At 47.1% G+C, this 12,523-nt stretch overlaps 1 protein-coding gene across 1 annotated transcript in view; it reads left to right on the forward strand.

Moving 5' to 3' along the window:
* Nucleotides 1-312: 312 nt before the first annotated feature.
* ADAM9 (ADAM metallopeptidase domain 9) overlaps nucleotides 313-12,523 on the forward strand; it is an 86,095-nt gene continuing 73,884 nt past the window's right edge. The window contains exons 1-2 of the mRNA XM_040970510.1: nucleotides 313-493; nucleotides 11,388-11,485. Coding sequence (XP_040826444.1) covers nucleotides 394-493; nucleotides 11,388-11,485 — 198 coding nt within the window. The 5' untranslated portion in view covers nucleotides 313-393. The remainder of the gene's footprint in view (nucleotides 494-11,387; nucleotides 11,486-12,523) is intronic.

Here is a 12,523-nt window from a genome sequence, read left to right on the forward strand (position 1 = left end):
CCAGCCAGTCAGCCAGCCAGCCAGCCAACCGGGAAGCGCGGCTCGGGGCGGGGCGGGGCCGCACCCTGTCTGCGCTTCCAATCGGCTCCTTCGGCCTTCGCAAAGGGGCGGGGCTGACGGCGACGGGGGCGGGGCGTGTGAAATCCCTTCTCCCGCCGCGGCGTGGTTGGGCGGCAGAGAGCAGCGATTGGAATTTTCCTGACGTCAGCCTGGCGGGCGCGATGTCCGCGCGGGAGCTTGGACCCGGGGCCGAGTTGCGTCAGTGCGGCGCGCGTGCTCGTCCTCCTGCTTCCCAGGCGCGCGTCCTAGCTCCGCGGCCCGGGCTGGGCTGGAGGAGGATGGAAGAGGCGGAGGCGACCGAGTGCTGAGGGCAACCTGCGGGATCGCACCGCCATGCGGGCGGACGCCGAGTCGCCGCCGTCCCGGACCCTCCGCGTCCAGTGGTGGCTGTGGTTGGGCCTGGTGGGCCCGGTCCTCGGTGGGGCGCGGCCAGGTGGGTGTCTGCGCTCGCAACCCAGCCCTGGGCTCCTGCGGGATGGCTGCTGGCCCAGGCAGGGCTGGAGCCCGGGCGTCCGGGGCCGGTGGACAGCGCTCAGGCCCGACGCCGGGGGGCTGGGCTTCCACTTGCTCCGTCCTGCACGGCGCGGAGCTGCGTCCTGGACTCGTCCCGGCCGGGACCCCGCAGGCTGGGCGCGCGCCCTGGGTGGCTGTGCAGCTTTCCAGGGCGCAGAGGTGCTGGGGAGAAGGCTTGGGAGGTGGAACTTGGGGCGCCGGGCACTGGAGATGGGAGTTAGTCGAGACACCACTGGGTCCACGGAGCCAAATTGAGTCATGCAATAAAGGGGTGGGGGAGCGCTTCCTTGCTCGCAGGCCGTTTTTTTAAAAGTCTCGACAGAATCTCTTTATTTCTGTTTTTACTTAAATCTGGACACGTAAGCCTGCTGTTGGAACTCCCCAGGGTTATTGTCAATCGTCTCGAATTTTTGAGTTGTGGAACTTGCTCTGAATATTGTAAGGTCTTTGAAGATGTCCAGACAGGATGGATGTGAATCCCCAACATTGTCGCGGCTCTTTTTTTTTTTTTGGTTTGCTTTTGCATTCTTGTTCACATGGCTGTTGGAGTATCTTCTCTGCCAGGGGTGAATTTGTCGGAAGAGGCAGGCGTTTCCCCAGCATTTGCTGGGAGAGTTATTCAGAGGCCAGGAAGACTCATTTCAGAGCGCTGGACCGCTGACCTTCTGGAAACTACTTAATTTGTCCTTATCTCTGGCAATTCAAGTCCGTTGGCCCCAGGGGATAATTCTGAAAGTCAATATGGAGTTTTTTTGGGGGAGGAGGAGGAGGATGCGAATGTTACTTTTTAAGACTACTTTTCCTGTGGCGGTCTAGATGGGCAACATTTTGCTATGCTTAAGGTTATGTATCGAGGGTTGCGGTGATCCGAAAGAGTGTTAGTGAGGCCAATGTTTGAGTGTTAACACGTGTGGTCTTTCTAACGAGCCTGCGCGCGTGTGCGGAGTCCTGGAAGGTCAGGCGCCCACAGGTGGGTCAGTCCCTCAAGCCTGCGTGCGTGTCTTCAGGATTGAACCTCCATGCTAGCGCCGAGTTTATTCGAGAATGGATGGGGGAGATTTTGTTTGAGAAAATGACGCATCTCAGGGTGGGAATGCTTTCTCAGCAAAAGTTTTTTGTGAGAGGAAGGAAGGAAGTGGCTGGGACCTGACTTCTTAGGAGGCGGCTTTGTGAAAGGGAGGGATGGGAGAGCCATCTGGACCCTGGCCTTTTAGACCATTTTTTGGCCGGTGAGAGTTTTCAAGTAGGTGTGTCTGACATGCTGGGCACACCACGAGGGGATGTGTTCTGGGGAGGAGAGGCTGGGAGCCCAGTTAAGAGGCTTTGAGTGAGTGAGTGAGTCAGCTCCAGTTTCCCCAGGGGAATGTTCTCTGAAAATCAGCTGACCAGATTTTTTTTTGCAATACAGGATGTTGGAAACATACACTGATACATTTCTTGCTAATGAAAGGAATTTGAGAGCTCGGTTGGTCATATAGTGGAACAGATACAAGAGAAACTCAGTCTGTTTTAGGAGAATTTTTGCTAACTTTATCACGTTGTGCCAGCGAGAAAATGCAGTGAAGTGTCCAACCAGCTGACTTGCAGCAAACTCTTTAAACCTGGGGCCAACAAAGGTAACTGTGATTATGAAAAATAGCAAAAGACGTCTTCTGGTTTTCCTTTCAAGGCGGTCACTGTGGTGCCCAGACTCAGACTTTTGTTTTTTTTTAAAAGATAATCATTCGAAGGTTTGAAAACTTACCGCGCAATGAATCACTGTATAACAGCTTAGGTCCACAGTAATCTTGTTTTTAGATGCCAGCCAATTATTTGAATTGGATCTTTCTGTTTGTGGTATGTGGGAGAATACAGACTTAGGTTTAAAGCTAGCCAGGTTTTAAACTAGCAAGAGGAAAATAAAACACTGGTAATTAACATACATACAGGTATAGTTACTGGGTCCCAGGATGATTTTCACAAGACACTTTTTAAAAGATGGGACAACGTTATGGCTTAGTGGGTTAAGCTGCCTCCTGTGGTGCTGGCATCCCGTATGTTCCTGGTTGCTCCTGGTAAAATCCAGCTGTCTGTGGATGTGCCTGGGAAAGTGATGAAAGATGGCCAAGTGTCTGGGTTTCCGCTACTCACTTGGGAGACTCAGCTGGAGGGCCAGGCTCCTGGCTTTGGATTGGCCCAGTCCCAGGAGTTTGGGCAATGGCTGTTTTCTAACAGATTGAAGATACGTCTGTCTGTCTTCTGTCTCTGTGTCCGTGTAACTGTCTTTCAAAAGTCAATCTTCAGAAAAGCACTTCAAGTTGTGTCTTACCATCTTTGGATTTGCTCTTTGCTAGAAACAACTGGCTTATTCAAAATCCTCGAGAAGATTGAAAGTCTAAGTCACCGACGGCTTTTCCTTGGAATACCTGCAGGTGCAGACCCATTGCTTAGAGGGTTGGGGGCGTGAGGCGCAGAGGGCTCCTTAGCTGAGCATAAAAAGGAAAAGGCCACGAGACGGTTGGAAATGTGCCAGAGGTTTATTGCACAAAGAGAAGTCGAACATGCTTTTAGGGGGATGACGGGGTGAACTGTCCCAAGCAAGACATTGGTGAACCGCAAGTGGCCTGGGGGTTTTCAAGCATTTTTTCCTGTCTCTTCCCTAACTGGATCACCTAGTTGCGTTGGGTCCTCATGTGATATTCTGTGGTGGATAATACTTCCCCTGTTAGATACAGCCTCCCTTATAGCTGCTCAGAAACCATGACTGCTTGCTCAAATACATAGAAAGAAACCAGGGCAGCGCCCAAGTCTGCAAAGGTGGCCAAGGAGAAGACACAAACCAGGGTGGCAGCTCCTTGGCTAGGTACACACACACACACACACACACACACACACACACACACACATGTTTTTAATATGTAGCTTTGTATGTATCAGAGCCTCGGAGTGAGTCCAGCCTTAGAACCTGTGCTATATGCAATTGTCTCATAAATGAATCTAGACCCTTCGATTCCTCGTAACCAAATCCCCCACACATGGCAAGGGTCCGGAACGGATCCAGTGAAGTTGTTTATGTCAGGCTATTTTCCAAAAGTGTTCAGATGAGGTGGGCTTCTTGAAATACATTGTAGCGGGAAGTGAAGGATTTGGGAAGAGTGTTGTAGGAACAGGGGGGCACTCTGAGACAATGTACTCAGCTCAGCAGGTTTTTCAGAAGACGTTTCTAGAAGACTACTTGCAGCATTGAATTGAGAGGGACCTCTTCCAGGGGGTCAGGCTGCCACCCCAGAAGATGGCGCAAGGGAATGAATGGTCTGAGAGTATTGAGCATACAGTGTGTGAAGACTAACGCTGCTGGAACAGGAAGCGCTCCACCACTCTTCCCATGGTGACATGTCCCCTAAACTCTTGCTGCTAAAACTGCTATTTTCTTTAGGGACCATCTCGCTGATGTCTCCTTGACTGGTCACAAGCCCAGAATGCTGTCCTCTTGTGGCAGGGGTCCCTCTGCTTGAGGTAAAAACGAAAACCAAAAAAACCAAAAAAATCCCCCTCCCTCAAAACCAAAAAACCCAGGAACAAGATGAGGGGTGCAAGTTCTGCGAAATATCACAGTGCAACTAATTATTTCTGTGGTTCTGATAATTAAAAAAATTTTTTTTTTTTGCTTATTTGAACAGCAGTTATAGAGGAAAAATTGGGCAGGGAGAGGAGAAAAAGAGAGAAAGAATGAATGTCTTCTGCCTGCTGATTCACTTCCACATAGATGCAGTCGCCTTGGTTATGTGGGTCAAGCCAAAGCCAGGAGCTGGCCTCCCATGTAGGTGCAGGGCCTCAAGCGATTTAACCTTCCTCTGCTGCTTTCTCAGAGGCGTTAGCAGGAAGCCAGATGGGAAGTGGAGCAGCTGGGATTTGAACTAGTGTCTGCAGCGCTCAGTTTTGTTCTGGGGTCAGGACTTGGAGCTTGAACGCTCCCCTGAGTCTGCTGGCATATGGGAATCGAGCTGGTTCTCCCATTAAGCCTTGGTGTGTCCTGTCTCTCCAGGTACCCCAGTACATTCTGAGCAGCTAGTACCCGAAGCTGATTAGCTTGTGCTATCCCAAGCGGATGGTCCCCTTGTTGTGACATCTCCTGAGAGTGACAGAATCTTAGGAGTTAACTTCATTTGGTCAGTTTTCTGCTACACAGTTGCTTTAGTATTTGTTTCTCTTGACATAAGAAGGCGAAAGAAGGTATATTGTAAGTAAAAAAAAAAAGTTGTAGCAGGCTGGTACAACCGCTTGCAACACTCGCATCCCATATGAGTAAGTGGTTTGCATTTCCACTGTTCCCCTCAAATCCAGCCTCAATGCTGATGGCCTGGGAAAGCAGCGGAGAATGATCCAAGAACTTGGGTCCCTGTACCCACGTAGGAGACTTGGATGAAGCTCCTGGCTCTTGTCTCCTTTCTTGAATCTGGCCCGGCCCTGGCTGTTGCAGCCATTTGGAGAGACAGCCACCAGATGGAAGATTCTGTCTCTGTAACTCTCTGAGTTTTAAGTAAATAAGTAGATCCTAGAAAAAAAAAAATGCCAGTACCAAATATAAGGCAAAACGCATTCCTCCACATGTTCATTTCCCTTGGACATGGTTTTTTAAAAGAAGATTTTGTGTGACTCGGTTGATTTTAGCATGCTCTTCTGTGTGGTAGTTTCGCAGGGCTCGTGCACATGGACTCCTCAAGAGCCTGCCTGTCCAGCTGCACTGAAACCTTGGAAATCCTGCTGGTGCTGTCCTCTGGGCCCGTGCTCCCAGGGCAGCTGCTTGCAGGCAGTGTTTACGCAGCCTGGGGACAGAGCACTACAGCAAAATATGGCTTAACTACTAAGGGGGCAAATGTGCGCACCACGTGGATTTGGAGGGCAGTTGATCTGAGAGATGCTGATGACCAAAGGCCGGCTTACTTTAGGTTACACATGATAACTAACAACGGTGAGAACTAGCACGCAGCCGTGCAGAGCTGCAGAGGCGTATTAGCATGTGTTATATCGAATACCTAGACGTACAGGAAGAGTAAGAGGCGTTCTTTGGTTTTAAGGAAGTTATTAATTCTTCCTGAAGGAATTGACATTTTTCTGGAGCATTAAATCTTCGCCTGGTTGATGTTTTTCCAGAGAGAGTATTCCAAAAACGAATAGCTTTTTAACTGGGTAAATGAATAATAAAAAAAAAAACCCACTCCAATCTGAGAGTTTCGTCCGTGTGTCTGAACGTAGTTGTTAATATCTGATTTGTGTTTCTCTGGAATTGACTTTGGAAATAGAATGAGCATTTACTTTATGACTCACAGTGATGTGGATCTAATTGCAGTTTCTCTTCAAGAAAGGCATTGAACAATAGAATTGTCTCGAATTATCTCATCCAAAATAAATGTACAGCTCAGTTTATTTCCTACCGGGAAAGCCCTTAGGTGGGTATTTATTTACACAGGAGGTAGGTGAGACAGGGTTTGAAGTTCGCACTTGTTTGCTTTGCAATTAGGGAGAACACACTGACTTCCTTTTACTATGATTACTATAAAGAAGAACACACTAAGACTTCCTGGAAAATACAGAACTAATGTATCTAAGGAGGAGAAGTGCAACTTTCTTTTATTAAGTGAGGGACACTTTGTTCCGTGTTTCCATCTGAGTTTTTGTCTTCAGCCCTTGGTTTCCAGTTCATTCTGTCGGATTCCATGGTGTTCCCCACGAAGTTGTTCGCATGAAGGTTTTAGGTTCTCTCTATACTGGTAGTTTTCATCTAGGGGAAGGCATGTGGTTGGTAGTCACTTTCCAGTTGTCACTCTGTTAGCATTGAGTCAGTAGAGACCAGGGATGCAGCTGAACATCGGGGCGTCTCCGGGATGACCCCTACAGCGGAGCAGTTTCCTAGTGCAGGTGTCAGCAGTGTAGAGGTTCAAGTTTTATACAGATGATGTTAATGGACTTCTTTTATTACAGTAAGCATGGGGAAAATTTGACTGATGTCCCTGGAAAGTGCTACTGTTTGGAATTAAAAAAAAAAAATAAAAAAAAGAAAGTCTGTGTGGCATACACAACACCAAAAAGGGCAAAGGATCCAGAATGAATAAGAAAGGAATTGTGAAAAACGACAAGAAGGACTTTCACATCCAGCGAAGACTGATCCTCTATACTAATGTCCCCAAAGCAGAAGCACAGCTTTTGCTGCAATGGCTGCAGCTGGGCCTGTCACCTGTCTCCCTCCGCCAACATGTCCTTGCCGGTCTTTTAGGGGTTAACTTGAGGGAGAGGTACAGCTGACCCTGTTTGCCTTTCCAGTAGATAAGATCCTGCCTGCTGGCCAGCGTAGTCTGGAGGGGTTTGTTGAGGGGAATTCCAGGTCCAGGCAGGGAAATGGCAGGCCTGGGGCAGAAGTGAACTCTGACTTAAATACAAACACCAGAACAACTGCAGCCCACCTGCCTGGAAGAAAAATTCCCTAACAAGCCGATCAGTTAGAGGAAGGTCAGGCGGTTACAAGCACCACTCACCAAGCAGAAACACACGCCTCTTAGCTCCAGTTTCAATCTCTTAAGAATCCTCCCCCACCCCGGGCATTGAGCTCCAGTTGCCCAGCTCCCTGCCCTGCAGCCCAGCTCCCTGCCCTGCCCTACGCCGATGCAGAGCAGGGACACCTGAGAGCAGGGCTTCTCTTGACAAGTACTTCTGCAGAAGAGTTCTTAGTGTCTCTAAACTTAGGTAGTAAGTGTACACACGCTGTAGAAAACAAAATCCATCCTAACGTACAAGTTCCTGTTCGCCTGCTTTCCCACTGCTCGCTGGGTGTCCCCTACCCCTTTGCCGTCTGCCTTCCACTTATTCTCAGAAATGGGCTTTTATTCTTGTCAAGTAGCCCAGGACCCATTTTTATTTTTAACACACAAACTCTACTTTTTTGCTTTGACACCCCTTTCAAAAAGATTGATTTATTGGAAGTCAGAGTCGCAACAGAGAGAGAAGGACACATAAAGAGAGAGAGAGAGAGAGAGAGATCGATCTTCTGTCTGGTTCACTCCTCCAATGGCTGCAATGGCTGCAGCTGGGCGGATATGAAGCCAGGAGCTGCTTCCGGGTCTCCCCTGTGGGGGCAGGGGTCCAAGCACTGGGGCACTCCGCTGCCTTCCCAGGCCATCAGCAGGGAGCTGGATGGAAGGGGAGTTGCCAGCACCTCCATGGGAGGCTGGTACTGCAGGTGCAGATTTGACTGGCTATGGCACGGAGCTGAGCCCTGCTCTGCCCATCCTCGAGTCTTGTGAGTGTAACTGCCATCTGCTGCCTCTCAGAAGTGTTTCCTATCAGGGATTAGTGCTCAAGGGGGACTACAAGGGCTAAAACAGTATTAAAGCTTGCTTTCAAATGTTTTGTGTTTTTGACAGTGAACCATATAGTTTTCATACACTTTTTTTTGGAGATTTATTTATTTTCTTGGAAAGGCAGATGTACAGAGAGAAGGAGAGACAGAGAAAGATCTTCTGTCCATGGTTCACTCCCCAAGTGGCCGCAATGGCTAGAGCCAAACTGATCTGAAGCCAGGAGCCAGGAGCTCTTCCAGGTCTCCCACGTGGGTGCAGGGTCCCAAGGCCTTGGGCTGTCCTCAACTGCTTTCCCAGGCCACAAGCAGGGAGCTGGATGGGAAATGGAGCAATTGGGACACAAACTGGTCCCTGTAAAGCATCCTGGTGCTTGCAAGGTGATCCTAGGCCTTCGCACTGGTCCATTTCATACACTTTTGTTTGTTAAAGTTTCTGTTTCTTACCTGTGGCATAAAGCTTTGCAAGTAGGACTTGGCTAAAGCTGTTTAATATTTGCTCTAACCAGAATCGTAGAAGAAACCTTTGTGGTTAGACCTGTATGTGTAATTGAATCCTGTGAGTCGATAAATTCATTGAAAACGGAGTTACCCTGGTCACTTTTTATTTGACAGAAATGACTGACTTCCACGTTTGCAGTTAAGTAGCTGCTTTCCTGCAGTCCCAGCCCGCAGTTCCCACCCCTCAGTGACTGGCACTGTGAACGCTGGGCTAGTGAACCAGGTTTAGTGGTTCACTAAGTGCTTTGCAACTCTTCCAAGTAGTGTAGCAGGGCTTTTCTACAATTCCACATGCATCATTTTTGAGTGACATCTATACCAGTTGTGGCTTACAACAGGGCATGGCTTCAATTGAGACAGGGATTCCTGGGATTTACAGCTGAGAGATTGGTATAAAATAATGTTTAAAGTACACAGTTATGCAGCAACAAGGAAAGCCTTCTAAAATACACAATGAAGTCTGACATTCTGTTTTTAAGATGGGAAAAAAAAATGAATAGGTATCTCTCCTATACTTGGTTTTCTTTTTTGGTTCCCATTGGTAATCTGGAAATAGATCCATGTAATACGGAAGAGTTGGCTTCTAGCCCTTCTAGAAACTAGAAGGGTAACCTTTGAAAGTCACTTAACCTGTTCCAAATGAGAGCTCTTTGCCTGTGCGTCCAGGAGGACGACAAATGTTTTGTTTTCAGAGGCATTTATAATTGTTTTTCAAATTTGTGCCCCAGTTTTGATGAAGGCATTTCCGTTTCTTTGCCTGTTTAACCTTCCGCTGGAACAGACTTAACTGTGCCTGTTGGCATATATATTTGCCCATAAAAATCAATTTTTATTTTGAAGTTTACGTTATAAGAGGTTGGGAAGAAATATATGGGATGATTTATTTTGTATCACATAGAACTGCTTCCGGTCATTGGAATGACTGCTCTGGAAACTGTGCAGCCTGTTCTGGAGTGAAATTCTTCAGTATTTAGCCTGTGGTTTTAGGGATTTGAGAAAACCAAAGGTCATTTGCAGGAGGAAATAGTTTTGTACCTCAGTTAATTTAGGACCAAGGATATTTCTGCCTATTAATTTATAAATTATTTAAAAAAATACATATCCTCCTTTTTAAAAAAAAGATTATTTATTTATTCGAAAGGCAGAGTTTCAGAATGAGACAGATAGAAAGAGAAATAGAGATATTTTCCATCCCCTGGCTCACTTCCCAAATGACCATAGTGGCCTGGGCTGGACCAGGTTGAAGCCAGAAGCCTTCTGGTGGTCTTACGCAGGATGGCAGGAGCCCAGGCAGCTTGGGTCGTCTTCGACTGCCTGCTCACGTGCATTGACAGGGAGCTGCGTTGGAACTGGAACAGCATTCAAAGGTGCCCAAGTGGGGCGGTCTGCAGCTTAGCTGTGCCACAGTGCTGGGCCCACCATCTGCTGCTCTTACAGCTGCGGAGTTCTTGACGTGGTCCTCCAGTTGTCAACCCTGTAAAGATGTAACTGTGTGATGATGTGTCATAAATAGGCCTCGGGTTAACCCGTGGATGTTTTTCTGGGGATTCAGTTCTAGTGTATTTGTGTGAAAGCACATTTATACACTGCGGTAAGCCAGTGTAGGGATAGAAGGGATTAACGGGAAATGGCTTGAAAGCTGTTACTATGATTCACATTATATCGGATATGATTTTCGCTTTCCTGTTTGTGTCTTTTTTTTTTTTAAAGATTTATTTGTTTTTATTAGAAAGATATACAGACAGGAGGAGAGACAGAGAGGAAGATCTTCTGTCTGATGATTCACTCCCCAAGTGACCGCAATGGCTGGAGCTGAGCCAATCCAAAGCCAGGAGCCAGGAGTCTCTTCCAGGTCTCCCACGTGGGTGCAGGGTCCCAAGGCTTTGGGCCATCCTCAACTGCTTTCCCAGGCCACAAGCAGGGAGCTGGATGGGAAATGGGGCTGCTGGGATTAGAACTGGCACCCATATGGGATCCCGGCATGTTCAAGGTGAGGACTTTAGCTACTAGGCCACGGCACTGGGCCCTCTCCCTTCCCTTTTTTCATGGTGCTTCTCATAGCAGAAACTGAGTGGAAGACTGAGTCTGTTCCTCCCTCTGTCTGAGGTCATGCTTGCCATTTTGCAGTTTCCTTATACTGCACGTGGTTTTATTATTTAGCGACATGCAGAGATGGCTTTTTCACTGGTGGTCCTTGCTTTCAGTGGTCACAGCATTGGTGGTAACAGTGCAGGAAGAACAGCAGACGGGGCTGGGCTGACTGAGAGCGCTCGCACTCCAGCATGATGTATCTTCCTCAGGGATTTGCATTGGGCAATTTTGATTTGCTTGAGAGATGAATTGACAATGTGCTTCTCCTTTAAAACGTGATTCCACGTTGATAGGATTGAAATGGAAAGTAAGGGCACGGCTGTCTTGAATGCCTAACTGTTAATAATACATTTTGCAGAGTTCTGTTTTCCAAATGCATCGGGGGAAGTCACTTCTGTTGAGTGTACGGTTGTTGGAGTTAACCCATCATATGCCACAAGTTCTTTTTGTCTCATTGTTTCTGTCTGTCCTGTGTTTGGTAGCGCTGCCCCGGGGAAGTGGCTCCTGCTGGGTGAGGGTGCGGAATGGGAGGTGAGTGAATGCTGCTGGGCTCCAGGATGCCTCTCCCTTTCAGTTTTCCTGTCTTTGTGGTTATATGGTAGGATTTCTTTTGACATAAAGGGTTATGATTTATAGGCTAACACATGTTTGAGAATGTTAGGTATAGTTCGCATAACATTCTTTTTCAGGAAATTTTTTTTTCCCTTTCGCTTATTTGTTAGTATTTTTTTTTTTCATGTAGAACTTATATAAAAATACCTATGTTTATTTTCGTATGAGGATGCCAGGCAGTTTGTGTATGGTTGGAATTCTCTGGTTTTAGCTTGTGTTGCCTTTTGCTACCCGTCGTCTGTCAGGGTCACTTGTTAAGCTTGTAATCCTCTTCCTGCAGGTTCTCAGCAAACCCCGATTCCTTCTTCTTATGAAATTATCACTCCTTGGAGATTAACTAGAGAGCGAAGGGAGGCCCCGAGGCCCTACTCACCGCAGGTGGGTGTCTGCTGACTGGTGTGTGTCTAGCTACATTTTTCTTTTCATTCTTCCTTTTCTTTCTTTTTTGATGCAAGGATGTTTTTTGAAACAGTCATTGGTTCAGAGGGTTATTTGTCAGCCATTAGTTAGCACCATGCAATACTGATGTCCATAGGATGTTTATTCTCGTAAAAGCAGCTTACTAAGCTGTAGTATCTTTTTTTCAAAATATCGAAATGATCAAGTTGAAACATAACAGAAGTAGACAGTTAAGTCGAACTTTATAACCAGCAAGCTAATGGCATTGATTTCTAATCCTTAACTGGCTGACAATGGCCACCCCAGTTTGATCGTAAGAATTAACTAAAAAAATTAATTAGACTTAGTATGTCTTAGAATACTTTGTATTGTTGCTGACCCTGGATATTCTTGATGTGCCTAATACATATATATCACATCTGGGAATATTTATTCAAATATGAGTTTTATTTCTACATCAAAAGGAACTTACCTGTGGTGCTGTAAGTGGGATAATCAATGCCAACAGTTATAGTCTCTCTTCCAGTTTGTTCAGATATCGTATGTTTGGACTTGAACTGAGTTTGCAAGCCATTCAACCTTGTAGATAGAAGTGTGATTTAACTCTAGCAGTGAGAGATAATGAAGGATCCAGTTGAGCTTATTCCGTCTGAGTTACAGATGCCTCCAGACTTACAGGGCACCTCGGATGTTACTTAGGGGCTGAGCCTAGTGACGGGAAGACTGTAAAATCAGGAGCTTTTGGTTCAAGTCCTTGCCTTGTGAACTTACTGCACTGTCACTCAGCTCCATTTACCCCTTCATCAGCAAGCAAGAAATAGCTTTAAGATGGCTTTCAGGCAGAGCAGCTTATGGTATTTCCCCTGTTCTGGTCTGAACTGGACAGCCTGCTGTGTGATGAGGCGGTTACCGTAACGTGGGCTCGGTCTCTGATTGCCTGGTCGGTTTTCTTTAGGAGAGGATGAGCTTTCTAGCACACGTCATCAGTGCTGCACACGCCATCAGTGCTGCACACGT

Source organism: Ochotona curzoniae, unplaced genomic scaffold (genome assembly GCF_017591425.1).
Source record: "Ochotona curzoniae isolate NIBS_2020 unplaced genomic scaffold, NIBS_Ocur_1.0 contig_1976, whole genome shotgun sequence".
NCBI classification, from domain to species: domain Eukaryota; kingdom Metazoa; phylum Chordata; class Mammalia; order Lagomorpha; family Ochotonidae; genus Ochotona; species Ochotona curzoniae.